Source organism: Plecotus auritus (assembly GCF_963455305.1).
Source record: "Plecotus auritus genome assembly, chromosome: 5".
NCBI lineage: Eukaryota > Metazoa > Chordata > Mammalia > Chiroptera > Vespertilionidae > Plecotus > Plecotus auritus.
This window is the reverse complement of record NC_137776.1, coordinates 26,675,868-26,703,859: the sequence shown is the minus strand read 5'-3', so window position 1 is coordinate 26,703,859 and position 27,992 is coordinate 26,675,868. Positions and strand designations below refer to the sequence as shown.

The 27,992-nt window shown below is 41.8% G+C and overlaps 1 protein-coding gene across 1 annotated transcript; it reads right to left on the bottom strand.

The window, feature by feature from the left end:
* MOGAT1 (monoacylglycerol O-acyltransferase 1) lies at positions 1–27,984 on the bottom strand. The gene is made up of 6 exons (XM_080670127.1): positions 27,437–27,984; positions 16,854–17,032; positions 15,800–16,004; positions 12,687–12,861; positions 11,714–11,913; positions 1–327 (listed from the first exon to the last, which is right to left on the bottom strand). Exons 1-6 carry the CDS (start codon positions 27,528–27,530, stop codon positions 173–175), a joined length of 1,008 nt encoding a protein of 335 aa, XP_080526253.1. The 5' UTR covers positions 27,531–27,984; the 3' UTR covers positions 1–172.
* Between the last annotated feature and the right edge of the window lie 8 nt (positions 27,985–27,992).

Below are 27,992 nucleotides of genomic sequence, written 5' to 3'. Positions count from 1 at the left end.
AACCTTATCCTATCATCACACACTGTATTTTTATTTATCACAGATCTACATCAACATCTGTCACCATAAATAATACTTTTCAGGTGCAAATTTAATTCCATAGTCAAGGAACAAAATTAACGTATTTAACATATTTATTCTCCCATCCTCCTGCGGCCTTCTAAGAGGACAGTTATCTAAAAACGAGAGTGTCGTGCTCTGGGATGCCATACTTCCCTTTGTGCTCCTCAAATAACTTCCTGAGCTCCTCCATGTAGGTCTGATGCAGCTCCTCGACCTGCTCCCGGGTTGGGTTCAGAGTCTGATGAACAGGGATTGGATGGCCAACTGCAAAAACAGAGAATACATCAGACGTAAGAAACCAAACCACTCCACTCCAGACCACTGCCTCAATGAACAGCCCTGGAGAGATCTTGCAATCAGACCCATCAGCCCCGCAAGCTCCAAGCCCTCTCTCATTTTACTGGCTGCCGACAGTGGTCACCCCATGCCATTTGACAACAATTAAAGAACTTCCCTTCCCGGCAGACACTGGATTGTCAGTTCCCTGGTGGTTCAGACTTCGAGTCAAGTGAGCCACTGTGCTGCCCGCAGCTGTGAGGGAAGAGGCCACAGCTGCGCGCGTGCGTCACCGGCATTCCTCCTCTGGTGCAGCTGACAGCCAGACCACAGTCCCCTATTGTGAGTGACTGTGAAGTCTTGAATCCTGAGACATCAACCCTCTCCTCTGACTCTGTTTAATGTCATCCTAAAAAATTCAAAAAACATATATCTTCGTAGCTAAATATCTGTACTAAAAAACATACATAATCATAAGGATTCCACTGTTTGTAATAGTGGGGGGGAAAAAAACAACCAAAAGTCTCAATAGAAAAATTATTAAATAAACCATAGAACATTCATTCAATGGAATCCCAGGCAGCAACTTTTTCAAATAAAATAGTATTTTTGTAACTATGCATGGTGACAAATGTTAACGAGATTTATTGTGGAGATCATTTTGCATTATATACAAATATCAAGTTAGTACATTGTACACCTAAAGCTACTAAAATGTCAATTATACTTCAATTTAAAAGAATAAAATAATATATATGTATGCACACATAGAGATGTCTAAAATGTAATAAGTGGGGGAAAAGTAAAAAATATATGATCCCATTTATGAAAAAAATTATATTTCTAGGTACATTATAAACGTTTTATGTATTTAAAAAGTCTGGAAAGAGAGACTGATAACCCAAGGAAGGAGAGATAAAGGAACTTTTCACTTTATCTGTACTGTGTAAATTTTCTACATTTGTGTTTTACCTATGTAATTAAAGAAGAGCTAATTAATTTTTTTTAAAACCTGGAAACTACTATACGTATTTTAAAAGCCATTTATATAATAAATAACTTTTATCTAACCTGTCTCAGGCTTTAGAAAACAGAGATAGGTACACATGGCTTTTCCTCTCCTGTGTCTTTTCTGCTACTCACTGCGCCCTCTGCTGGTCCGATGCTGCTACTGATGCCAAGAGTTTAAAATGTGCAGGATGTTCAATGACCAGCTTGGACAGCAAACTGCTTATTCCCTTTGATTAGCTTGGCCTTTCAGTAAGAGAATAGAACTCAAAGAGAAGGATATTTCCTTTGGCCTATCCTGAGTCATCCCCATGACACATATACGCATTAATATTCTCAAACTGCTAACTTTTAAACCAGATATAGCCTCAAGAAGCTCATGTACAGTTTTCTTTGATAGTTTTGATGTCAAATTTCTATAAAGTAGACATCAGTCCTTTGTAATTCAACACGGATAACTAGAAACATAACCGTCACGCTGTGAGTTGTGGCTGGGAATATGCACTGAGGCTAATGTGGTCAAGGGCGGAAGTGGGAGCTGGCGAGGCATAGAAAGCACTGGGCTGGACCAGGCCTAGTGCTAGCTCACCAGCAAGCACACTGAGCTAACAGGCAACTTCTGCCCTGGCCTTGATTGTCACATGCATGGATATGAGTACAGTTAGGAAAAGTCTGAAGCTTCCTTTGAGCTCTGAACTTTAAGCTTCCTTTGAGCTCTGAACTTTGTTGTTGTTTGGGACGGGGGGGGGGGGGGGGGGGGGAAGAGACGAGACTATATGTCAATCTCCTAGTGCAGTGGTCGGCAAACTCATTGGTCAACAGAGCCAAATATCAACAGTACAACGATTGAAATTTCTTTTGAGAGCCAAATTTTTTAAACTTAAACTTCTTCTAACGCCACTTCTTCAAAATAGACTCGCCCAGGCCGTGGTATTTTGTGGAAGAGCCATACTCAAGGGGCCAAAGAGCCGCATGTGGCTCGCGAGCCGCAGTTTGCCGACCACTGTCCAAGCGAATTGTTGATTTTATAGAAAAAGCTTCTGTTTTCATAGTGAAATTATCCCACGGACAGAGGTCAAGTGCAACTAACTATTCAGTTTGGGAGTGGGGGCCACATAAAGAGACACAGCCGCCTAAGGAGATGAGGTGTATTGTTTCCAGCTTGCTTTAATTAGGACTTGAGGATTCTGACGTTGAGTCTTATTTTCTGTGCACTATCTCACAGTTAACTTCAATTCTGTCCTTTTCTTATTAGTGGTTTTATTATACACTGAGTGGCCAGGTTATTATGATCTCTGAAGGCATAATAATCTGGCCACTCAGTTTGTGTGTGTGTATATGTGTGTGTGTGTGTATGTGTGTGTTTGTGTGTGTGTGTGTGTGTGTGTGTGTGTGTGTATGAGGCCCAGTGCATGAATTCGTGCATGGGTGGGGTCCGGCCAGCCTGGCCAGGGGGAGGGGACATGGGCGGCTGGCAGGCCTGCATGCTAGTTGAACTCCTGGTCGAGGGGACAATTTGCATATTAGCCTTTTATTATATAGGATATACACTGAGTGGCCAGATTATTATGCGTTCAGAGATCATAATAATCTGGCCACTCAGTGTATTTCAGAGAGTTCTTCCAGCAAGCCCAAACATGGCCACTGTATTAAATGTATCATCATTAGACCTTTCCCTTCAAAGTGTGAGACATAGTCATACTCACCTCCTCCTATTTACATGTAGGGAAACTGAGCTGCTGAAAGTTCCTCAACTACACACAGAAAGGAAGTAACTTCAAGCCAGTATTCCTGCCCCTCATTACAAAACTGATCCCAAAATTGGACCAGAATAAGAAATCTTTCTCAATTACTTTTTAGGGATAAAGACAGAGATAATGAACAAAAATATGCAAATCTGAGAAGGGTCCCCTGATCAGAATTCTCTCTCTCCTCAAATAAGGAGAGGTTTACTACTAAGGAGAAGAAAAAGATGTTTTCAACATAAAGCTAAGTGAGTGGCAAACTGCTGCATAATTCTCTTTTTATGACACAATGGAAAAACCAGCTGCATCAGGCTGCTCTTGGAAAGAGAACTCGTTGCCCTGGAAAAAAATCACCCAACTTCTACTTGTGGCAGAGTCAGGAACCAGAGCACTTGTTTATGTTTCGGTGCTTTTTATAGCTGGCATGCTTGCCTGTTCCGTGTTCCAAGTCCACCCAACAATCCGAGGTCAGTTATGCATCTGTTGCCTTCCACAGCAGCCTCGCTCTAACGTCTATGGCGCTGTGTTGTATTTATCAAAGATGAAGAACGTGGGCCACTGTATATACGGCTGGAGAAAAATTAGGAAATGGGCATTATTTTCTTCTCGTTGAGGCAAAGAGATTTTTCACAATAAGAAATCTCTGTTCTGCTTTTCTGTGGTTATGAAAACTCCACAGAATTTCTCTCCCTAAGGGTCTCACATAGGAATTACTCTCTCTAGAAGCTACATAGCTGCACACTAGAGGAAGGACAGGCGGAGAGCTGCGTGGCTGAGCAGGGTTGTGAAGAGTCCAAACGTGGGTGCCAGATGAAACCTGGGTTCAAGTCCAACCTCTGGGTTATGGTGAAGGCTTAAAAGATGCTCAGTGTAAGTGTGTGTGTATCCATGCACACACACACACACACACCACACTCATGAACATTTATTGAGCACTTTATACATCATACTGGCACAATACTGGTCCCCTTAACATGATCTCTTTTAATCTCTATAATTAATATTTCAATTAAAGGTTCCCCTTCCTTTCCTTCTAGTTCAGAGAATCCCTTAGTGTGCTTTTCCCCCCATCAGGATATAAATATGACTTGAAACACAATAGACTACTTTTGTCCTCATGTGGTTTCAAGCCAGTTTTATTTAAAGTACATCCCTTCCCTATCTTTTTCCCCCTACCTGTTTTTATTTTAAAATATTTCAATCCTAGAAAACATAATGCAAAATCACTTGCACACTCTTCCTCTAGACCAGTGATTCTCAACCTTTCTAATGCCGTGACCCTTTAATACAGTTCCTCATGTTGTGGTGACCCCCAAGCATAAAATTATTTTCGTTGCTACTTCATAACTGTAATTTTGCTACTGTTATGAATCATAATGTAACTATCTGTGTTTTCCGATGGTCTTAGGTGACCCTGCTAGCGGTTCTCAACCTGTGGATCGCGACTGTAGACTCACCAATTTTGAACTTTTTGCCAACACACGTATATGAATCTGATATATGTATATGTATAGGTATTATTATTTTTATTTTTGTAGGACCATTTGAAAATTGTAGACAATAAGCATTCAATCATCCCTGTATATTTCAGCATGTAAGAACAAAAACACTGTCCCACATAACACCACCATTATCATACCCAAGGAATTAAACCTCTACACAATATTATTTTGTACTTAATCCACATTCAAACTTGACCAAATGTCTCAATAGTACCTTTTATCCCTGTTCCCCCGATCCACAACAGCCAGTGTGTCTCTCTGAGTACTCACCCTCTCCTTTCGGTCTTTCACAACATTGATATTTTTTAAGAGTTCAGACCAGCTGTTTTGTACAATGCCCCACAATCCGGATTTGTCTCATTATATCCTCATTATTTGATTCTGATTAACATTAACAGGAAAATGGAAACACATTTGCTAGCTCCCAACAATCTAGTCAGGAAGCTTCTGCTCTGTATCAACTCGCACTCCCCTAGCACCTGAGGGTACAGGTGTCTCTCCACAGATTACGTCACCTACTCCCCAGGAACCGTTAGAGAAGACAGACAATTCTAATCATCTCCTCTTTGGAGGTGTAAACTCTGAGGCTCGGAGAAGATAAATGAAACATTCTAAGTCTCTCCGCGTCGGACCTCAAGCCCACACCACCTCCTTGCACATCTGGCTGATGCATAATAACCAGCTTTGTGACATCAGTATTTTTTTTTAATTTTTAAAAAATATTTTTACTGATTTTAGAGAGGAAGGGAGAGGGAGAGATAGATAGAAACATCAATGATGAGAGAGAATTACTGATTGGCTGCCTCCTGCACACCCCCTGCTGGGATGGAGCTCGCAATGCTAGCATGTGCCCTTGACCAGAATCGAACCCGGGACCCTTCAGTCTGCAGGCCAGTGCTCTATCTGCTGAGCCAAACCAGCCAGGGTCGTGATGTCAGTATTGATTGTGCGTGTGGTCAGTGCTGAGCGTTAGGCACAGCCATCAGGGTGCGCCTGCAGATAAAAAGGGCCAATGGCTTAATGGCATGGTTGTTTTCAATGCTGCCATAAGGATCAAAATGAAACCAGCACTTCTATGACACCCACAATCAGAAGACAGGCTGAGGAGTTAACAGGAAGTCCGTGGAAGTCTAGCAAAGATGGTACTAGATCCCTTTCTGTGCTGCACACAAACACTGATGGGAAGCCTGTAAGGGTATCCATAATGCAAATAATCTAACACTGGGACTTTTTGGCAAATTACAACTAATTAATATAGAAAAAGAAGTGAAAAAAGAAAAATATATAAACAACAAAATAGCAATAACTACATATCTACACTAATAAAAGAGAAACATGCAAATTGACCGTCACTTCATGACACCCACCAGCCAATCAGGAGTGAGTATGCAAATTAGCCCAACAAATATGGAAGAAGCCCCACCCCCCCCAGCTGCTCCGGGCCTCTGGGCAGCACGCATGCAGGCGCAGGACGGGATGCCTGCTATGAGGTGGAAGGTGGGGGGCGGAGGGAGCTACAGGAGCGGCGCTCCAGCTACAGCAAAGACTGAAGTCTTCGGCTGGAACTAAGATGGAAGGTGGTGGCCAGAGCGAAGGCCTGGGTCCCAGGTGCCGGAGGAAAACCGGTGCCGGCAGCCAGGGGAAGGAAGGCCTATTACACAAATCTTCATGTAACAGTCCTCTAGTCTATCAATAATTACATTAAATGTAAATGGATTATATGCTCCAATCAAAAGACAAAGGGTGGCTAAATGGAAAAGAAAGCAAGACCCATACATACGCTGCCTACAAGAGATCTAGTTCAGATTGAAAGACACACATAGACTGAAAGTAAAGGGATGGAAATGAGAAAAAAAAAAGGCTGGGGTAGCAATACTTATATAAGACAAAATAGACTTTAAGGCAAAGGCTATAACGAGACAAAGAAGGACCCTGGGTTTGAAGTGCATTCATCTAAGATAGAAATGAACATGGTAACTTCACTGTTCCAATATAATACAGTATTTTATTCTATGTTGCATCTGACTGATCCACAGCTTTTGTTTATGGAATTTATAATAATAAAAGCATAATATGCTAATTAGACCGGACAGCCGAATGACCTTCTGGACATCATTCTGAACGTCCTTCTGGGCAAAGCTACAGCGGCGGGGGCTGAGGCAGAGGTGGTTAGCGGTGATGAGGCAGGCAGGCAGAGTGGTTAGGGGCAATCAGGCAGGCAGACAGGCCAGCAGTTAGGAGCCTGCGGTCCTGGATTGCGAGAGGGATGTCCAACTACCAGTTTAGGCCTGATCCTGCAGTCAGACATCCCCTGAAGGGTCCTGGATTGCGAGAGGGTGCAGGCCAGGCTGAAGATTCCCCCCACACACACACACAAATTTCATGCACTAGGCCTCTAGTTGTAAATATCTTGTCCTCAACTTGTGTTATTTCAAGTCACTACACAAGTCTTTAACTACACCTCATCTAGGGATCTAGCTCACACCATCAGGCTGCTCTCAATCATCTGACTCCCACCAGACCACCACTGGATCATGGCAGCCAAGTCCTCGAAACATTCAGATTCATAGCGTGGGCTTCGAGAGATTTCAAGTAATAGTGGAAACTAAGATGCTAGCGACGAGAAATGGTCTTTCTGATGTAATTGTTCAGGGGTAAATAGAAACATGTGCTGAAGGAATCTTTCCTTTTCCTGAATCTTTAAGAGAAGACCATTGGACACAGGCATGAGTGAAAACCAAGCTGCAGTTTTCTAGTCTTGACAACAAATTTGAATTTGGTCATTTCCATTTGACCACTGATCAATTAATTACTTGTCAGTAGAGGTATAACCAGTCTATGTCGAATGACAAACTACTTTACTTTTTTTAAAAAAAATGTTTACAGGGGGAATAAATGGTGTTAGCAGGAGACTTGACTTGGGATGGTGAACACACAATATGATCTACAGAAGATGTATATTATAGAATTGTACACTTAAAAACCTATATAATTTTGTTAATCAATGTCACCCCAATAAATTCAATAAAAATTTTAAAAGGAGTAAAATTTTTTAAATGTTAAAGCCAACCAGGTGATAACTATGATCATTTAACCTGAAAAAATATACTTGCTTTGAACATTCACAATTTCTTTCATGGTGCATATGTGTTACACTTAATTAAACTTCCAGTTCCTAAAAGCATGTCTTGCCATTTTCCTTAGATCCCCCCAAAATACCAACTACAGTATTTTGCACATAAAATATAAAAATGACTAATTAACAATTAAAATGTAACCAGCTTATCCTGAAAAACACAATTGCAGACTTAAATTTATCTCAGTATTTCTATTACACTAACGGATCAACACCTTCTAACATTCCATTTGAGTTAAATATAGCATTTAAAAATGTCATGTGACTGCATGTGAAATGCTAAGTTCTTGTAAGCTAACAGTAATAAAATCCTATTTTAAAGAAAGAGACCTAAAAAGAAAACATCTGTATTTTAGTTAATGGGCTATCCATAGTGGGACTCTTACTTCAGTTTCCTATGAAGTATATAATTTTGGTCAATTCTGATATTAGCACCTGACTCAGCTTTCCCATTTCCAATTCTCCAGTTCCTTTTCAACCTAAGGAGCTAATTACTTTCCTCCTCAGCCATTTTATCAACATGGTCTGTCATCCTCCTCCCCCACCACCATTTCCCTAAACATGCAACTTTGAAAAACATATATTTTTTATTGACTTCAGAGAGGAAGGGGGAGAAAGAAAGCGATAGAAACATCAATGATGAGAGAGAATCATTGATCAGCTGCCTCCTGCACACCCTACACTGGGGATCTAGCCAGCAACTGGGCATGTTCCCTGGCCAGGAATTGAACCGTGACCTCCTGGTTCATAGGTCCACACTCAACCACTGAGCCATGCTGATCAGGCTAAACATGCAACTTTAAAAAATAAAATCAGTCTATAGTAGGATACACATAAATATAGCTAAGTTGCATAAAAATATGCATTTTCTATAGAAACTGATGCCTATGTATACTAACATGATGAAAACATCTTTTATACAGAAACTTGTGTATATTAATACATTCGGAAAACAAAAAACTGGAGAAACCAAGATGGCAGCATAGGTAAACACCTAAACTGCTGCCTCGCACAACAATTTCAAAACTACAACTAAAAGACAAAACGGACATCATCCAGAACCACAGGAAGGCTGGCTGAGTGGAAATTCTACAACTAGAAGGAAAGAGAAAAGCACACTGAGACTCAGAGGAGCTTCAGGAGGCAGAGGTACTGAGACACGCACGGAGAGGACTGGCAACTGAGTGCACGGCTGGCTTTCTCAAGCCGGAGAGAGACAAAAGCTCCCGACTGCACTGAACTCCAGTTCCGGGCGAGACTCTTGGAACCTAGACTCATACGGGGTGAAACTGGATTGTCAGTAAAGAGAAAAGCACACTGAGACTCAGAGGAACTGCGGAAGGCAGGTACCTAGGTGCGCACGCAGAGAGGGCAGGAAACTGAGTACGCAGCTGGCTTTCTCAAGCGGGAGGAAGACAAAAGCTCCCAACTGCACTGAACTCCAGTTCCGGGCCAGACTCTGGGGACCCAGACTCATTCGGGGAGAAACTGGACTGTCTGGCAGCAGGCAAAACTCGAGGGCGGCTTTCTCTCAGAGGTGCTTGCAGCGATTACCACGGGACACTGAGACACAGGGGCCTATTAGAGCAGGGCTGATGGGAAACCAATGCTGTCTGCTCTGCCCTGAGACTCCACCCCATCCAAGCTGAGCACAGAGGCTTTTGCAAGTCTTGTCTCATAAGGGTGTCTCCAGCACAGAAGTTCTCCCAGCGTAGACACAGCTGATCCTCACAGCCAAATGGCCTGGAGGTCAATTCCTCCCAGTGATACCAACAACAATCAAGGCTTAACTACAACAAGACTGTGCACACAGCCCACAAAGGGGTGTACCAAGAGTGTCCACCTAAGGTAACTGGGGAGGCTGAGCCACTGGGCCCTATAGGACACCTAGCACACAAAGCCACTCTATCAACTCAGGGAAGCAGCCAAAATGCAAAGACAAAGAAACAGATCACAAATGAAAAATATGGAGGAAAGCAAACGACTGGATATAGAGTTCAAAACCACGGTTATAAGGTTTTTTAAGAATTTCCTAGAAAAGGCCAATAAATTTAGCGAGACCCTCGAGGATATGAAAAAGGACCAACTAGAAATTACGCATACACTGACTGAAATAAAAAATATTATACAGAGATCTAATAGCAGACTAGAGGATCGCAAGAATCAAGTCAAAGATTTGAAATACAAAGGAGAAAAAACACTCAACCGGAAAAGCAAAAAGAAAAAAGAATCCAAAAATATGAAGATAGTGTAAGGAGCCTCTGGGACAACTTCAAGTATACCAACATCTGAATTATGGGGGTGCCAGAAGAAGAGAGAGAGAAAGATACTGAAAACCTATTTGAAGAAATAATGACAGAAAACTTCCCCTCACCTGGTGAAAGAAATAGACTTACAAGTCCAGGAAGCACAGAGAACCCCAAACAAAAGGAATCCAAAGAGGACCACACCAAGACACATAATAATTAAAATGCCAAGAGCAAAAGACAAAGAGAGAATATTAAAAGCATCAAGAGAAAAACAGTTAGTTACCTACAAGGGAGCACCCATACAACTGTCAGCGGATTTCTCAACAGAAACTATGCAGGCCAGACAGGAGTGGCAAGAAATATTCAAAGTGATGAATAGCAAGAACCTACAACCAAGATTACTCTACCCAGCAAAACTATCACTCAGAATTGAAAGGCAGATAAAGAGCTTCACATATAAGAAAAAGCTAAAGGAGTTCATCACCACCAAACCAGTATAATATGAAACTAGAGGCCCGGTGCACAAAATTCGTGCATGGAGGGGTGTGTCCCTCAGCCCAGCCTACACCCTCTTCAATCTGGGACTCCTCAAGGGATGTCCAACTGCCTGTTTAGGCCCAATCTCACAATCCAGGACTGCTGGCTCCCAACTGCTCGCCTGCCTGCCTTCCTGATTGCCCCTGTTTCTGCCTGCCAGCCTGTTTGCCCTTAACTGCCCTCCCCTGAAGGCCTGGTCCCCCCCAGCTGCCCTTCCCTGCAGGCCTGGTCGCCCCCAACTTCCCTCCTCTGCCAGCCTGGTCACCCCTATCTGCCCTCCTCTGCAGGCTTGATTGCCCCCAACTGCCCTCCCTTGCAGGCTTGGTCCCTCCCAACTGCCCTCCCCTGCTGGCCATCTTGTGGCGGCTATCTTGTGTCCACATGGGGGCAGCCATCTTTGACCACATGGGGGCAGCCATCTTGTGTACTGGAGTTACGGTCAATTTGCATATTACTCTTTTATTAGATAGGATGCTGAAAGGTATTCTTTAAGAAGAGGAAGAAGAAGAAGAAGGTAAAGATAAAAATTATGAGCAACGAATACATATCTATCAACAAGTGAACCTAAAAATCAAGTGAATAAAAAATCTAATGAACAGCATAAACTGGTGAATATAATAGAATCAGGGGCATAGAAAGGGAGTGGACTGACAATTCTCAGGGGGAAAGGGGTGTGGGGGGTGCAGGAAGAGACTGGACAAAAATCGTATACCTATGGATGAGGACAGTGCGGGAGGGTAAGAACAGAGGGTGGGGTGGGAACCGGGTGGAGGGGAGCTATGGGGGAAAAAAGAACAATTGTAATAATCTGAACAATAAAGATTTATTAAATTTAAAAAAAGTAGATTCGATGTAACTTCATCAAAGAATTGCTCTTATATTCTACTGCTACAGAGAAACAGATTCATCCTAGAGGACTAGAAATTTTATTTCTAAAATTGGATTCTACCTGCAGTTCAAGAGCAGTGATCTTGGAAGTCATCAATTCCCACTCAAATGCAAAATACAGTCATTTTATAAATAACAGGCATACTGGATGTGAAGCTCAAATAACATCTATGGAATTGTTATTTTAAGGAGTTCTTACTCAAAGCTACTTCCCTTGGATTAGCACCTCAGTCAGTAATAACAAGCAATGCTCCAAGTAAGGTAACGCTTTTACTTGTTTTAACAAGCGTCAGTCTTCGATGTACATACCAACAGTGTGAATAGGTTTCCGATAGGGCACTAGGCCAAAACTGTACTGAAAAATTCCTCTTGCATGGAACAGTGGCAAAGCAAACCCCATGATCTTCTGTAGTTTATCCTGCACAGTTCGAAGCAATGAGCCTTCAGGGTTGCTAACTTGTTTAAATAGTTCATTTTCACCAAAAGAAAACACAGGGACCAAATAGGCACTGCAAATGAAAAACAAAGAAAAAAAGAAAGAATAAGACGTTTCAATGAAAAGGATGCAAAGGTGTGATAATGTCCAATTGACTTTGCAACAGATTTCTAACCATTATTTAATGTCCCCAAGTCAACCTATGCTACTAACTTTGTGTTTCATACATTGAAACTGACTTACAGTTGAAATTCTTTGGGAGGCACTTCAGCAGCTTAGTGATTATGGGAATTATTCTATAGAAAATCAAGGGCCCTAACCAGTTTGGCTCAGTGGATAGAGCGTCGGCCTGTGGACTGAAAGGTCCCCGGTTCGATTCCGGTCAAGGGCATGTACCTTGGTTGTGGGCACATCCCCAGTAGTGGGTGTGCAAGAGGCAGCTGATCAATGATTCTCTCTCATTGATGTTTCTAGCTCTCTATCCCACTCCCTTCCTCTCTGTAAAAAATCAATAAAATATATTAAAAAAGAAAATCAAGGTTCCAGGAAGATTTTTCATCTATGGTTTTGGCCATGGTTCCTTTGTTCATTTGGCTGGACATCTTGTATGTTTTTTGTTTGTTTTGTTTTTAAAGACATTTTAGTTGGTGGGTGCCATGGCTTTGAGCTACCTTTGTGGGAAGGTCGTAGTCCATTCCCCATGAACATCCACACATGCTTTTATGGTAAGGTCGATTAGAAGGAGGACTATCTTTAAGGGCTACAAAAATTACTTTACTTCCTCGTGATCATTTAATAATGTCTTACCTTCCCTGACGCAGTCACCCGAAATGAAAAGTCACTTACCCGTGGGTCAAAGCAATTTTCACAAATCCTTTCCGCCGGCGGATGAACAGAGTGAATTTCCCGGGATGGGCATCTAAGGATTCCTCTGCACCCCCAAGAACAATGACTGAAATGTTTCCACCTCCCTCCTTGCTCAGCACGTGGGACACACTTTTCTTGGAAACTGAGACTGGCCCTTGGTGAATAAAACAAAAGGTGTAACTAATTATCCCGTTTAAAAATTGAAAACACATTAATCACAATATTCTATGGCATCAGTGCACATCTAACAAGATTTCATATATGGCTTAGATTTGGAACACTCTGTCTACCTCAACAGTTCAGAGACACCTCCGATTCCATGTTTCCAAACCCAATGAATTCAATCACTCATCAGAGTTGTTCCTTGTCCAACGTTACCTATCAAGGTGAATGGAACCATCATCTATCTGAGTCACTCAGGTCAGAAACCAAGTCCCATATGTAGTCCCCTCTTCTTGGCCATCATGTTGACCATATTCATTCATTCAAAAGCATTTACTAAGCACCTGCTACAAGCAGGACACCCTGCTAGATGCTGATTATATGGTTACAGTATTACTATATGGTGCCTTCATTAAGTATTGCTGAATCTATTAACTACTTTTCCTATTAATCTCCTCTTCTGTATTTCCACTGCCGCAATCACTGTGCTAGCTGAGCCCTCATCACCTCTCCCTGATCACTCCAACAGGCCTCTTCTATCATCACAGTCGCTAGGCTCACCTCCCTCTAATTGTCTGAATGATCTTTCTCACATGCACAATCCAGTCAGGTCCCTCTTTTTCTCAAAACCCTTCACAAGTTCCCGTGGCTTACCTCCAAGCTAAAATCTAAAGTCCTCCCCATGGTACATAGCCTGTTGTGATCTGACCTCCACTACGTGCCCAGCCTTAGTACGAGCCTTGAAACACAGAGTGTGCTCCGGCTGACACCTGCTGGGTGCCTATTCAGCAAAATGAGCCAAGAGGAAGCGTTTGGAGGCAGGACTTACAAGGACTTAAGCCACAGAAATCCCATGAGTAAGAGCAAAACGAACATCTGACAGCAAAGGATCTCTAAAACCCTATTGGTTCTTCACTACCTGAGGTCTGCGCACGCGTCTGTCTTTCGCACCCAGAGCAGCAGCTACTGAGGCAGACACAGAGTAGATGGGCAGCCTCGGACCCAGGCCTGTCCTGAGAAGCAGGTTCTGGGAGGGTTTGACTCTCTAACTTTGCACCTCCACTGGCTAAAAGTTTGGATATTTTTATTTTAGTGTTTAAAAATGTTTTATTGAATTTATTGTGGTGACATTGGTTAATAAAATCATATATGTTTTAAATGCACAATTCTGTAACGCATCATCTGTATATTGTATTGTGTGTTCACCACCCAAAGTCAAGTCTCCTTTCCTCTGGTAATCACCAGACTGTTGTCTTTTTTATTTTATTTTTTCTTAATCCCTTCACCTTTTCACCTAGCACCTGACAGCTGTTAGTCTGTTCTCTGTATCTATGAGTCTGTTTCTATTTTGTTTGCTAGCTTATTTTTGTCATTAGATTCCACACATAAGTGAAATCATATGGTACTTGTCTTTCTCTGACTGGCTTATTTCACTTAGCATAATGCTCTCCAGGTCCATCCATGCTGTCCCAAAAAGTAAGACTTGCTTCTTTTTTTACAGCTGAGTAGTATTCCATTGTGCAAATGTACCATTTATTTCGTTTTTGGAATATCTTAGGTTATAGCAAAGGAAAAGGTCTCGTTGTGTCATAAGCCAGTGATAGACATGTCTCATCTCAGATGACAACTCCAGTAAATGGCAGTGGCTGTGGGGGCACCACATGGAGAAAGACTCTATGGTTGATTATTTGTATCTGACATGCAACGGACAGGGTGCACTGCATCTGTTGTGCCATGAATTTGCCACACCAGCTCTCAATTACACTATTCAAACTCACCTATGGCTATACTTTGAATCAGCAACTATATACTGTAAATATCTTCCTGTGCTTTTTTGAAATTTTTAAAGCTTCCCTGCCCTAACCGGTTCGGGTCAGTGGATAGAGCATCGGCCTGCGAACTGAAAGGTCCCAGGTTCGATTCCGGTCAAGGGCATGTACCTTGGTTGCGGGCACATCCCCAGTAGGGGGTGTGCAGAAGGCAGCTGATCGATGTTTCTCTCTCATTGATGTTTCTGACTCTCTATCCCTCTCCCTTCCTCTCTGTAAAAAATCAATAAAATATATTTTTTAAAAAAGCTTCCCTTTAATTTTTTTTATGAAACTCTAATTTGTTAGTTTTTTTTGTTCATTAGATTCCACATGTGAGTAAAATCATATGGTACTTCTCTTTCTCTGACTGGCTTATTTCACTTAGCACAGTGGTCGGCAAACCTCGGCTTGCGAGCCACATGTGGCTCGCGAGCTGCGGTTTGCTGCTCTGTTGACTAATGAGTTTGCCGACCACTGACTTAGCATAATGCTCTTCAGGTCCAACCAGCTATCCCAAATGGAAGTTAACAAACAAAATAGAACAGACTCATAGATAGCGAATAGACTGACAACTGTCAAAGGGGAGGAGACAGGGGTGAGAGGGGGTATGGATCGGGTGAAAAAGGTGAAGGGATTAAGGGGGGGATCCCTCATAGACACAGACAACAGTATGGTGATTAGTAGAAAGGGGATGGGGGAGGTAGAAGAAAGTAAGGGGGGGATAAATGGTGATGGAAGGAGACTTGACTTGGGTAGTAAACACTTAATACAATATTCATAAAAGTGTATCAGGCACCTTTCCAACGCTGCCATTTACCACTTATTTTATTCTCTCTACCACATCTGGGATCATAAAATAGACTCATCAATTTATTCTTTCATTAAATTCACATCTATTGAACATCCCTAAATTCCAGGCAGTATGCTAGATCTGTGGGTGGACAGAGAAAAGGACAGTCTGTGTTGTGCTGGCATTTACAGTGCAGTGAGGGAGGCAAGAAATATCCAAAAAGTGCCAGATGGGGATAAAGACTCTAAAGCTAGGTTTGGGGGGGTGGGCATTCTGTGTGGTCCTGTCTTCCTAGAACATTGCAGAAACAGCAATCTGCCTTTACTTACCACTGCTCATCAGGTATTCTCGGAAGAGAGGGCACCGGAACCAAATCGGAAGCACATGGAGATACGCAGTAAAGTCGGGGAAGAGCTTCTTGAAGTCCGAATAATTTGTACAAAAATTTCCAAAGGCTCCAGCCACGAGCACTCCATGGGGATGAAACCCAAATATGTAGTTGTGACTTGGATCCAAATCACTAGTTTTGATGAGCTACAACACATTTACATTGAGATTTAAAAAAAAAAAAAGTTCCCTGACTAGTTTCCAGGAAGAAACTAAATAGCTAACAATTATGTCAAGAGGATATGAGCCCTGGCTGGTTGCTCAGTGGTTAGAGCATCCACCTATGGACTGAAGGTCCGGGTTTGATTCGCAATCAAGGACAGGTACCTGGGTTGTGATTTGATCCATGCAACCAATCGATGTATCTATCTCACATTGATGTTTCTTTCTCTCTCTCTTTCTCCCCCACCAATCTCCCCTCCACTCTCCCTAAAAAAAAAAATATCAATGGAATAAAATATCCTTGGTTGAGGATTAAAAAAAAAAAAAAGAAAAAAATTTTAAAAAGGAAATGGAGAATATGACTTGTTTTAATTCCCTGGATTAAAACTGCTCCCCAAATTTTTAACTATTTCCTGAGCTCAGAGCCCCTCACAACAGCCTAAGTTTTAACTTAGCTTACAGTCTATTTAGTAACTTGGGCTGATTTGTAGGCTTTCTCCCTCTAAAAGAGGAAAAGCTTAAAATACATGTAATAGCCCTACCTGGTTTGGCTCAGTGGATAGAGCATCATCCTATGGACTGAAGGGCCCCGGGTTCGATTCTGATCAAGGGCACATGCCAGGTTGTGGGCTTGATCCCCAGTGCGGGGAGTGCAGGAGGCAGCCAATCAATGGTTCTCTCTCATCACTGATGTTTCTCTCTCTCTCTCTCTCTCTCCCTCTCCCTTCCTCTCTGAAATCAATAAAAATATATATAAAAAAGAAATATATGTAATAAAAATTTTTCATTCTTCTTCAAACTCAAAATCATACTATATAAAACAAGTCTACTCACATTAATTGGAAAGTAGTCCTTAAAGTACTTCCAAACGGCCCAGCTTCTGACCCAGTTGGATCTCCTGCCTCCTTGCTCTGGAGTACGCCAGTCAAAGTAGAGCCATGTCAAGTAAGGGATGTACAGGAACCAGTAGTTGTATAAGATCAGTAGCAAGAGGATTCCAATGCACACCTCCGCTGTAAGAAAGGGAAGCCCTCAGGAATCAGGGTTAGCATCTGCTCACTCTTGTCCAATCACTGGCCCATGGAGGGAGATTTAATACATACAAAGGGTGTTAAACTGAGCCTCAGTTCAAGTGGGTAATAAAACAAGATGGCAATGACATAGTATTATTTGACATTTATTGGATGTTTACTATATACCAAGTATTGTATTGTGTATTCGGCCAAAATATTTCCATTTAATCCTCATATATTCATGGTATCAATGAAGCAGCCATAGTATTCTTAATGTCCTTTCCATAGAAGAGACGATGGGGCTTAGAGAGGTTCAGTGAATTGCCCAAGCCACATACTATATATAAGTGGTTGATCTGCCTAAATTCAAAGTTCGCACTGACGTGAGATAAGGGGGGAAGGGAGCGGGGGGAGAGGAGAAGAGGAGGAGGGATTGTTGCTGACAGGAGGGATGCATAGGGATACAACAGGTGTTCACCTTGACCGAGCAGCCATTACTCATGTGCCCACACAGGGGCACATTCTAGTGACAAACTTCATTTTCAGGAACTCTATTGCCAGAGATAGAAATAGCATAGGAGGGACTCTTTCTATATTAGCTCCTCTATCTCTACTTGTAACATTTCACAATGACAGAGCAAAATCCAAATTGTTCATGCACCTAATGATGCAAAAACTGACCGATCTTGGCTTGAGTAGTAGTAACAAGAATGTACGCCTTAAAGTAATATATTAAGCTAAGCTGGAGATTTCCTTCTTATGTCTATGCCACACGTTACACTGAAAAATGTTTATAAAAAGAGAAATATATCAACGAGAGGGGAGGGAGCATAAAGACATAAGGTTTGGTGCATAGTAAGTGCTCAATAAATGCCAGCTGTTACTATTACTTTAAGGAGTGCCATTGCCTCCTTCTCTGCTATTATGTGCTGCAGTCGCTAATCCAGTGCTGGCTTCAATGCCCCAAACTCCTTTCCACTCTCTATCAGCTTGAACTCAAAAAGAACTTTCACCCTTCACTTCCGTTCAGGGCACATGCCCGGGTCGTGTGCTCAATCCCCAGTAGGGGTGGTGCAGGAGTCAGCCAATCCATGATGTTTCTCTCCCACTTTTTGATTTACTTCCATAGGATAGTAAGTCAAATACTGGAGCACTAAGCAGAACATCTTTGTCGCCTGATACACTTTAATATCTTAATATCTAAAGAAGTTGTTCTCATTTAAACTCCCACTACACACATTGCACACATTCTTTTCTATTTCATATCGTATCAAAGAAGATTTTTAAATCCCTTGATCCTAAATTGGATCGAAAGCAGAAAACCCTACAAAAACTAGGTGAAGGGATCACCTCTATTTTCTATTTTTATCTCATCAAGCAATCCAAGGTAACATGATTCTTCTAAATTGGAGGTCAAAGAGACAAGGGAGATACGAAGTGTATTCCAATATATTATACAGCTCTCAAAGCTGATGTTGATACCTGCTAGAATGATCAGATTCACAAACCAAGCTACATTGAAGGCCTGAATTTCAGCTGCCTTGACTTAGGTACATCCTGGATGAAAAGCTGAAGGTCAGCCTCTATCTCTTACATTCCCATAGACTTGGCTTTCTCCCCACTGTTGAGGAACCTGCCTCCCCTAATTTTTATTGAGGTAAAATTCATATAACATCATTCCAAAATCAAACCCTGTACCCATTAAGCAGCCACTCCTTATTTTCCTCTCCCCTGACCCCGAAAACCAACAATCTGCATTCTGTACCTATGGATTTACTGCTTCCAGACATTATATATAAATTGTATGATCCAATATGTAACCTTTTGAAGACATCGGTTTTTTTTTTTACTTTAGAGCAAGCATGTGAAACTTACAGCTGGCGGGAGGCATGCGGCCCGCTGGCCACGAGTTTGACATGCTTGCTTTAGAGGAAGAGAGAGAGGGAGAGAGAAAGGGGGAGAGAGGGGGAGGGAAAAAGAGAGAGAGAGAGAGACAGACATTGATTGGCCTTCTGCACACATCCCAACTGGGGATTTGATGCTCCAACCAACTGCGCCAAGGCTAGACATCAAGTTTTTGAGGTTCATCCATGTTGTAGCATGTCCCAGTACTTTATTCCTTTTTAAGGCTGAAGAATATTCCCTTGTATGAATATATTGCAATTTATCCATTCATCTGTGGATGCACATTTGGGCTGTTTCCACCTTTTGGCTACCGTGAATAGTGCTGCCATGCCCCGCCCACTTGAAAAGCGTATACATCATCATTACATTTAACATCAGCAATACCATCACAAAATAACATAAGCCTCTTAATATGATCCAATGGAAAATATACCCCATCACCTTGCTGGTCTTCTTACCCAAAATGTTTAATCCAACTCTAATCATGAGAGCATAATTAGGCAACTCGGACTGTGGGACATTCTACGAGATAATTGGCTGGGACTATTTTTTTAAAAATCTCTTAAAAAGATTAAAGAACAAGTAACAGGTATAGGAACTGTTCACTTTAAAGGAATATATGAAGACAATTAGGGAAATCTGAATATGAACTACATATTAAATAAGATCACTGATACATTTTTAAAAATATATTTTTATTGATTTCAAGAGAAAAAGGAGAGAGAACTAGAAGCATCAACGATGAAAATCATTGATCAGCTGCTTCCCGCACACCCAACACAGAGGATCAAGCCCGCAACCCGTGCATGTGCCCTGAGTGGGAATTGAACCATGACCTCCTGGTTCATAGGTTGACGCTCAACCACTGAGCCATGCCAGCCGGGCTGATAAATTTCTTGAAGATGATAATGGAATTGTAATTCCATAGAAAATCCTTCTTTTCAAGAGACATACTCTATGGTATTTCATAGCAATGAAGGACAATGATTTCTGTAACTTAATTTCTTATTTTCGGATGGTTCAACAGCAGCAGTCACAACAAAGTGTGTGTGTGTGTGTGTGTGTGTGTGTGTGTGTGTGGCAAAATGCTAAGAGCTGGTGAATCTAAGTACAAACAATCTTTACTGAACTATTTTTTTAGTACTTCTGTAGGTTTGAAAATTTCTAAAATTAAAAGATGGGGGAAATTATGAATCATACCTATAAGCGATAATAATGCATCGTAGATTAGACAGTGCTGCCTGGCTAGGAACAAGTTAGAACCTCACAGGGAGACCTCTATTTGCAGGAAAGTCTTGACTTCTAATCTCATACAAGTAGACATAGTGACTGATCCAATGACCCACTTTCAGCTTCATAGTGGCTTTTAGCTATCCCTAGCTTTATAGAAAAGATGTATTCTAGCAAAATCACATCCCGAATGGGGAATGAAGTTTCTCTCTCTCCTCCCTTCCTCTCTCTCTAAAATCAACAACAAAATAAAAACATTAAAAAAAAAAAAAAAAGCAATCCCAATGAAAATCCCAGCAGGCTTTTTTCGTGGAAATTGACAGGCTGATTCTAAAATGCATATGGAGCCCTGGTCAGTGGGCTCAGTGGTTAGAACATCGGCCCTTGCACAGAAGGGTCTCAGGTTTGGTTCCCATACTTGGGCACATATCTGGGTTGCAGGTTCAATCCCAGCCCTCGTTGGGGGACATGCAGGAGGCAACCAATCGATGTCTCTCTCTCACATCAATGTTTCTCTCTCTCTCCCTCCTACTATCTCTAAAAAACAATGGAAAAAATATCTTTAGGTGAGGATTAACAAAGAAATTGAAAAATAAAATGCATATGGAAATGCAAAGGAACTATAATAGTCAAAATAACCCTGAAAAAGAAAAAGTCTGGGTGCTAATACTATTTGACTATTTGATTTCATGAATTATTATAAAGCCACAATAATTGAAACAATATGGTACTGGCATCAAGACAAACAGATCACTGGAACAGAATAGGGTCCAGAAATAAACCACACATATATGGACAACTGACTTTTGACAAGGGCAGAAATGCAATAGAGAAAAAAAAAAAAAAAAAGCTTCTTTTTTTAAACAAATGGAGCTGGAAAAATTGGATTATACATATGCCAAGAAATGAATTGAAACCTTACACTATAGGCAAAAATTAACCCAAAATGTATCATTAACCTCTATGTAGAACCTAAAACTATAAAACTTGTAGAAGAAAGCATAAAAAACTTTGTTACCTTGGAGTAAGCAAAAATCTCTTAGCTATAATACCTATGTCCATATTTTTAACATCCAGATTTTAAAATATGGATAAACTGGACTTCATGTAAATTAAAAAATTGTTTTTCAAAATATACTCTGTAGAGAATAAAAAGATAATTCACAGGTTTGAAGAAAAACCTATATAACAACACACAGAACTCTCAAAACTCATTAATAGGAAAATAAGCAACTCAAAGATAGACAAAGGATTTAAAAAGGTACTTCAACAAAGAAGACATACAAATGGCAAATAAGCACGTGAAAAGATGCTCATCATTAATCATTAGAGAAATGCAAACTAAAGCTACAATAAGACAGCACTACACACTTACTAAAATTACAAAAAATTATAAAGATTGACTATATGAACTGATGGCAAAGATGGAGTGACTGGAACTCTCACAAACTGCTGATGGGAATGCACAAAAATACAACCACTTGAGAAGAAAGTTTTGCAATTTCTTTATAAAGAATTTTTAAAAATATGTTTTATCGATTTTAGAGGAAGAGGAAGGGAGGAGAGAGAGAGAAACATCCATCAACTGCTCCTGGACACCGCCCACTGGTGATCAAGCTCGCAACCCGGACAAGCGACCTCTCGATGCATGGGATGATGTTCAGCCAACTGAGCCACACCGGCCAGGGCCTGGCAAGTTTCTTTAAAAGTTAAACCTTTCAGGAGGCTGGGTGAAAGAAGGTGACAGGATTAAGCAAAAAACAAAAAACAACAACAACATCATAGGGACAGACAACAGTATGATGATTACCAGAAAGAGGGGTAGGGGAGATGGAAAAGGATAAAGGGGGAATAAATGGTGATGGAAAGAGACTTGACTTGGGGTGATGAACACACAATACAATATTCAGATGATGTGTTATAGAACTGTACACCTGAAACCTATATAATTTTATTAACAAATGTCACCCCAATAAATTCCATTTTTTTAAAAAAAAGTTAACTCTGAACCTACCATGATCAGCCATTCCATGTTTAGGTTTACTGAAGTGTAAAGAAAGCCTGTGTTGCCCTGGCCGGTTTGGCTCAGTGGACAGAGTCGGCCTGCGGACTGAAGGTTGCGGGCACGTCCTCAGTGGGGGGGTTGCGGGCACGTCCTCAGTGGGGGGGTGTGCAGGAGGCACCTGGTCGATGTTTCTCTCTCATCGATGTTTCTAGCTCTCTATCTCTCTCCCTTCCTCTCTGTAAAAAAAAATCAATAAAATATATTTTTTAAAAAAAGAAAGAAAGCCTGTGTTTATACAAGGACTTGTAGGTGAGTTTACACGAGTATTATTCACAATGGTTATCACCCAAATATTCATCAACAGATGAATGGACAAATTGCAATATACTCATTCACTATAATTCCACTTCATAACAAAAAGGCAATGAACTACTTATACACACAACAATAAAAATGACCTCACAATCATTACATTGGGTGAAAGAAGCCAAACAAAAAAGAATACATATGATCTGACCCCATTTTTAGATAAAACACTGGAAAATGCAAACTAATCTGCATGACAGAAAGCATATTAGTGGATGCTTGGAGAGATTACAAAAGGGGTATGAGAAACCTTTAGAGATGATGGCTATATTCACTATCTTAACTGTGGTGATGGCTTCTTATATCACAACTTGTCAGATTGTACACTTTAAATACGTGCAGTTTACCTCTGTATCTCAGTAAAGGTGCTTAAATAAATACGTAAATAAATAGACCCATTCAATAAAACATCATAGTCCCACCCATGTGGTCTTAGGCAAGATATTTAACCTCTTGAGCTTCAGTTTTCCTCATCTAAAATAATAAACCTAATAATCTGTGACATGTGGGGTCGTAGGTAAAAGATAGTCAATAAATGTTGGCTCTCTTTTTTAATTTGCTCCTTTTCAGTCAGCAGATTGGTAGCCCACAAGTTAGTAATGTTTTTATTTTTGGAATATTAAGATTGGATCACAGGTGATCCAGCAATCCTATTTCTGGGTATTTATCTGAAGGAAATGAAATCAATATCTTGAAAAGATATCTGTACCCCAACAGCCAAACATAGAAACAACCCAAATGTCCACTGATGGATGAACAGATAAAGAAAATGTGATACACACACACACACACACACACACACACACACACACACACACACTGGAATATTATTCAGCCATAAAAAAGGAAAGCCTACCATTTGTGACAACATAAATAGACCCTGAGGGTATTAGGCTAGTGGACTAAGCCCCATAGAGAAAGACAAATAGTGTATGATCTCATCGATATGTGAAATCTAAAAAAAAAAAAACCTTATTCAGAGATATAGAGAATGGATTAGTGCTTCCCAGAGGCAGGATGGGTGGGGTTGGCAGCAGGGATGAAGGAATCAAAAAGTACACACTACCAGTTATGAGATAAATAAGTCCTGGAGATGTAACGTACAGCAAGATGACTATAGTTAACAATACTATAGTATTACATAGTTGAAAGTTGCTAAAAGTAAATCTTAAAAGTTCTCATCACATGGAAAAAATTGTAATTATGTGTAGTGACTGAGGTTAACTAAATTTATTGTGGCAATCATTTTTCAATATATACACATATTCAATCATTATATTGCACACCTAAAACTAATACAATATCATCAGATTGGATGACCCATACTTAACACTGATCTCAAGGAAACAATGTTTGGTTTCATGACTAAGTGAAACATTTTACTATTTGTTAAGAAAACCCAATGGCTAATAACAGACTCATTTCCTGATAGTGGAAGAAAAGTGCATTCCAAGATTTTGATTTAGAGATCTTAATATATATAGTTAATAAAATCCCCCCTTTCACCATTAGAAGTAGCTATTACATCAACTTCTTACTTTAAAACTGATAACTGCCCTGGCTGGTATGGCTCAGTTGGTTGAACATTGTCCCATGCGCCAAAAGGTCACTGGTTCAATTCTCAGTCAGTACACATGCCCAGATTGTGGGTTTGACCCCCAGCGGGGGTCCAATCAATCAATGTTTCTCTCTTACATCAATGTTTTTTCTCACTCGCCCTTCCTCTCTCTCTAAAAATCAATAAAAACATATTTTTAAAAATTTTATAGTTAAGTAGAAAGAACTAAGCCAGCTTTTATCCTACTTTTCCTAGAAGAATTGAATTGTAGGGTAGTCAACTGACTCTAAAAGATGGAAGGAAAGTCTTCCATAAATTCTAGTTAATATGTGAAGAATGAAAGAAAGAATAAGTAAGCTACCATTTTTTTGCCATCCAAATAAAACAGTTAATTCAGGCAAGAATCATTAAATAGGGACTTAACCACTAGGTAAAGGGGGAATTTTTGTTTGCAACAAACCAATTACCACCTCTCAGATGACATCTTACCTGATCACTCTTGGCACTAATAATGGAAGTAGGCATTACTTGCATCCTAATATAATGCAACGTGAAGCACAAAGCAGCACCTAGGAAGAGGTCGTGTCAAAAAGGTTTCAACTAGCCCTAGCCGGTTTGGCTCAGTGAATAGAGCACTTGGCCTGCAGACTAAAGGGTCCAGGGTTCAGTTCTGGTCAAGGGCACATGCCCAGGTTGCAGGCTCGATCTCCAGTAGGGGGTGTGCAGGAAGCAGCCAATCAATGATTCTCTCTCATCACTGATGTTTCTCTCTCTTTCCCTCTACCTTCCTCTCTGAAATCAATAAAAAAGGTTTCACCTAGCCCTGGACAGTGTGGTTCAGTTGGTTGAATGTGGTCCCATGCACCAAGAGTTCCCCAGTTTGATCCCTGGTCGGGGTACATGCCCAGGTTGCAGGCTCAATCCCAGGTGGGGGCGTGCAGGAAGCAGCCAATCGAACTCTCATTTATGTTTCTCTCTCTCTCCTTCCCTCTTCCTTCCGCTTTCTCTGAAAATCAATTTAAAAATCTTTAAAAAGAAAAAAGGAACCTGTGAGTTGAATAGCTTCCCTTCTGGGTGACAAAGTGGAGGCAGTCATTCAACGCATATTTATTTCTTACCTCCCATGGGTGAGGCATGTGCTAGGGGCTCCCTCACTGAACTTGTGGACAAGGATGGCAAGACAGACCTTTCTCAAGTAACCACAGACATACACAAATACAAGCAATGACAAGCATCATGAAAGAAAAGGACAGTGTACTATCAGAGATGTGATGATTGATCAGCAAGCAAGTCAATCTCCAAGTTCAAGCCACTACACTGGACGCACAGGGGTTAAAGCAAGGACTTGGGGTAGAATACTTGGGTTTGCATCCAGCTCCTCCTACCTCTGACTGTGTGACCTTGAACAATTTATTTCACCTTTTAGTTCCCTCATCTGTACAAGTGCTATGAAACAAGTGTGGGGCCTGGCCAGTGTGGCTCAGTGTTTGAGCATTGACTATGAACCAGGAGGTCACAGTTTGATTCCCAGTCAGGGAATATGCCTGAGTTGCAGGATCTATCCCCAGTGTGGGGCGTACAGGAAGCAGCCGACCAATGATTCTCTCTCATCATTGATGTTTCTCTCTTCCTCTCTGAAATCAATAAAATAAAAATATATTAAAATAAAAAACAAGTGCAGGGCCGAAACCGGTTTGGCTCAGTGGATAGAGCGTCGGCCTGCGGACTGAAGGGTCCCGGGTTCGATTCCGGTCAAGGGCATGTACCTTGGTTGCGGGCACATCACCAGTGGGAGGTGTGCAGGAGGCAGCTGATCGATGTTTCTCTCTCATCGATGTTTCTGACTCTCTATCCCTCTCCTTTCCTCTCTGTGAAATATCAATAAAAAATATATTAAAAAAAAAAAAAAAAAAACAAGTGCAGGTATGAACAGTCCTTACATCAGAGAGTTGCTGTGAAGATGACATTGACTATATGGTGCCAGAATAGGCCTGGCACACACTAAGCTCCCCAAAGTGTGTCTGTTATTATCTCCATAGTCCTTTGGCCCAGAGCAAAACGGAATGTAATGGTATCAACCCTCTGTTTGGCCTGTGAGGACTTAATGAGTTAATGTTTTGAATATCTTTTTTTTTTTTTTTCAGTAAACCCTAGCGACACACTACACTCAAAGTTTGTTAATATATTTTTTATTTTTTTAAATATATAAATTTTATATATATACACATACATATTGCATAATAGCTTTACAGTTGTGAGTACATGAGTTTATGTTTGCACTATTATTTATTAATTATTGTATTATTTATTTGTTTTACACCTGTAAGTCTACTTCTGCCCACCCCTGTATATGATGCATGGGCTCCATTCTGAAACAAAAGCATTAGAAATTCTAGGGATAGAGCCTGGGTGTCCATATGCTTGAAGTTCCTCAGACTGGGAACCACTGATCTGGGTGATCACATTCTAAAGTGGTTCAAAAGTGTAAAGCTCTCTGGTGTAATGAGTTTACTAGTGCTGTTACTATTATTGCAGCCTCAACAGTGTGCAACCCATGATCTGATCTTACATTGTATAAATGATGTCAGCCTTGGGAGAATTGAAGTTCCTACTAATTTCTTTCTCCTCTCATACCATCCCTCATTTCTCCAAAGCAGAACAAATATGCAGACAAAAGGCGCTTGGGTAAGGCCCGACGCCCCCCAGCCCCACTCCTTGTCCTCTGTGACTGGCTCCAGTGCGTTTCCATGCGGGCTTAACTTGGGAAACGGTCAGAACACACTCCTGGGTGGAATTATTTACAGATAGAGCCACCCAACCAATGGTGGAGCAGTCCTCTTTGCATCCGTAAGGTCTCAAACACGGAAAAGCCAACACGGCTATTTGTCATGAGGGTGGGGAGAGGAAGGAATCAGGTGTGAAAGACTTGGGCATTGTTTTTCCATTTATGAGGGGCTAAAGTGCAATGTTCTATAGCTCCATTGGGTCGTGGTTACACGTGAGTGTATACATTTGCCAACATTCGTTGGGCCGGACGCTTATAACCTATGTCTTTTATTGTAAGTAAAGTACACCTCAGTTTAAAAAAAAATAGCACAGGGAAAAATAAAGTTGGCAGTCATTCACTAGGAGGTTCACGTGGGGAGAGACAGCGAAGAGGAGTTCCAAGATAGCTCCAAACGCCCTCTTTGACCTGTTCGTTCTGGCTCACAGGGGAAGAAGGGTTGGAGGGTCCAAGCAAGTCCTTAGACAAGGATTGTCGGGGCGGGAGGAGACGGAGCCCCACGCACCGCGGTGTTTTGCCTGGATCTGGCTAGCCCGGAGCGCGCGGGGTTCTTACCTAGTAGCAGGAAGGACAGGACCCACTGAAACACCGCCGCCGTCTGCAGCCGCCGCGCCAGCGGGATATTGAGCGGCGCAAACTCCAGCTTCATGGTCCGGCCCCGGCGAGGACGGCGCAGAGTGCGGCCACCTGGAACCTTGCTGCTCTGCAGCGCCTGCGGGAAGTGCACGGTCTGAGCAGGATCCCACGCGGGATACCCGCGGGGCGGAGAGGAGGTGGCGGTGGCGGTGCCGGAGCGGACGGGGGCTGGACTTTGTCTTGGGTGGGAGGGCGCGCCGGGGCCAAGGCTGGGGGCTGCCAATCAAGCGCGCCCGGGCCCCGGAGCAGCTGGCGCGCCCGGGGCGCATTGGCTGGCGCGTCCGGGCGCCGGCGATGGCGCTCCGCGCTGGGCACAAGGGACACCGAGAAGGATAAGCTGGCTGCCCGCCACAGCTCGGCCGCGGGAGCTCCTGCAACCTAGCAGAGGCCCTGGGGTCTCCACCGGAATCTGACTGTGGTGCAGCTGATCCATCATCGAGCGCTCCGCTTCAGCATCCGCCTTTAAACCCACCCC

What these genes read in the sequence shown, in the direction of transcription:
- MOGAT1 (XM_080670127.1), bottom strand. Translation starts at nt 27,530, where the DNA reads ATGAAGCTGGAGTTTGCGCCGCTCAATATCCCGCTGGCGCGGCGGCTG. An exon ending in CCTGTCCTTCCTGCTACTAG is followed by an intron (nt 17,033 to 27,436) that starts GTAAGAACCCCG and finishes CCTTTCTTACAG; the next exon opens with CGGAGGTGTGCATTGGAATC. An exon ending in GAAACCTATTCACACTGTTG is followed by an intron (nt 328 to 11,713) that starts GTATGTACATCG and finishes CTGTTTTTGCAG; the next exon opens with TTGGCCATCCAATCCCTGTT.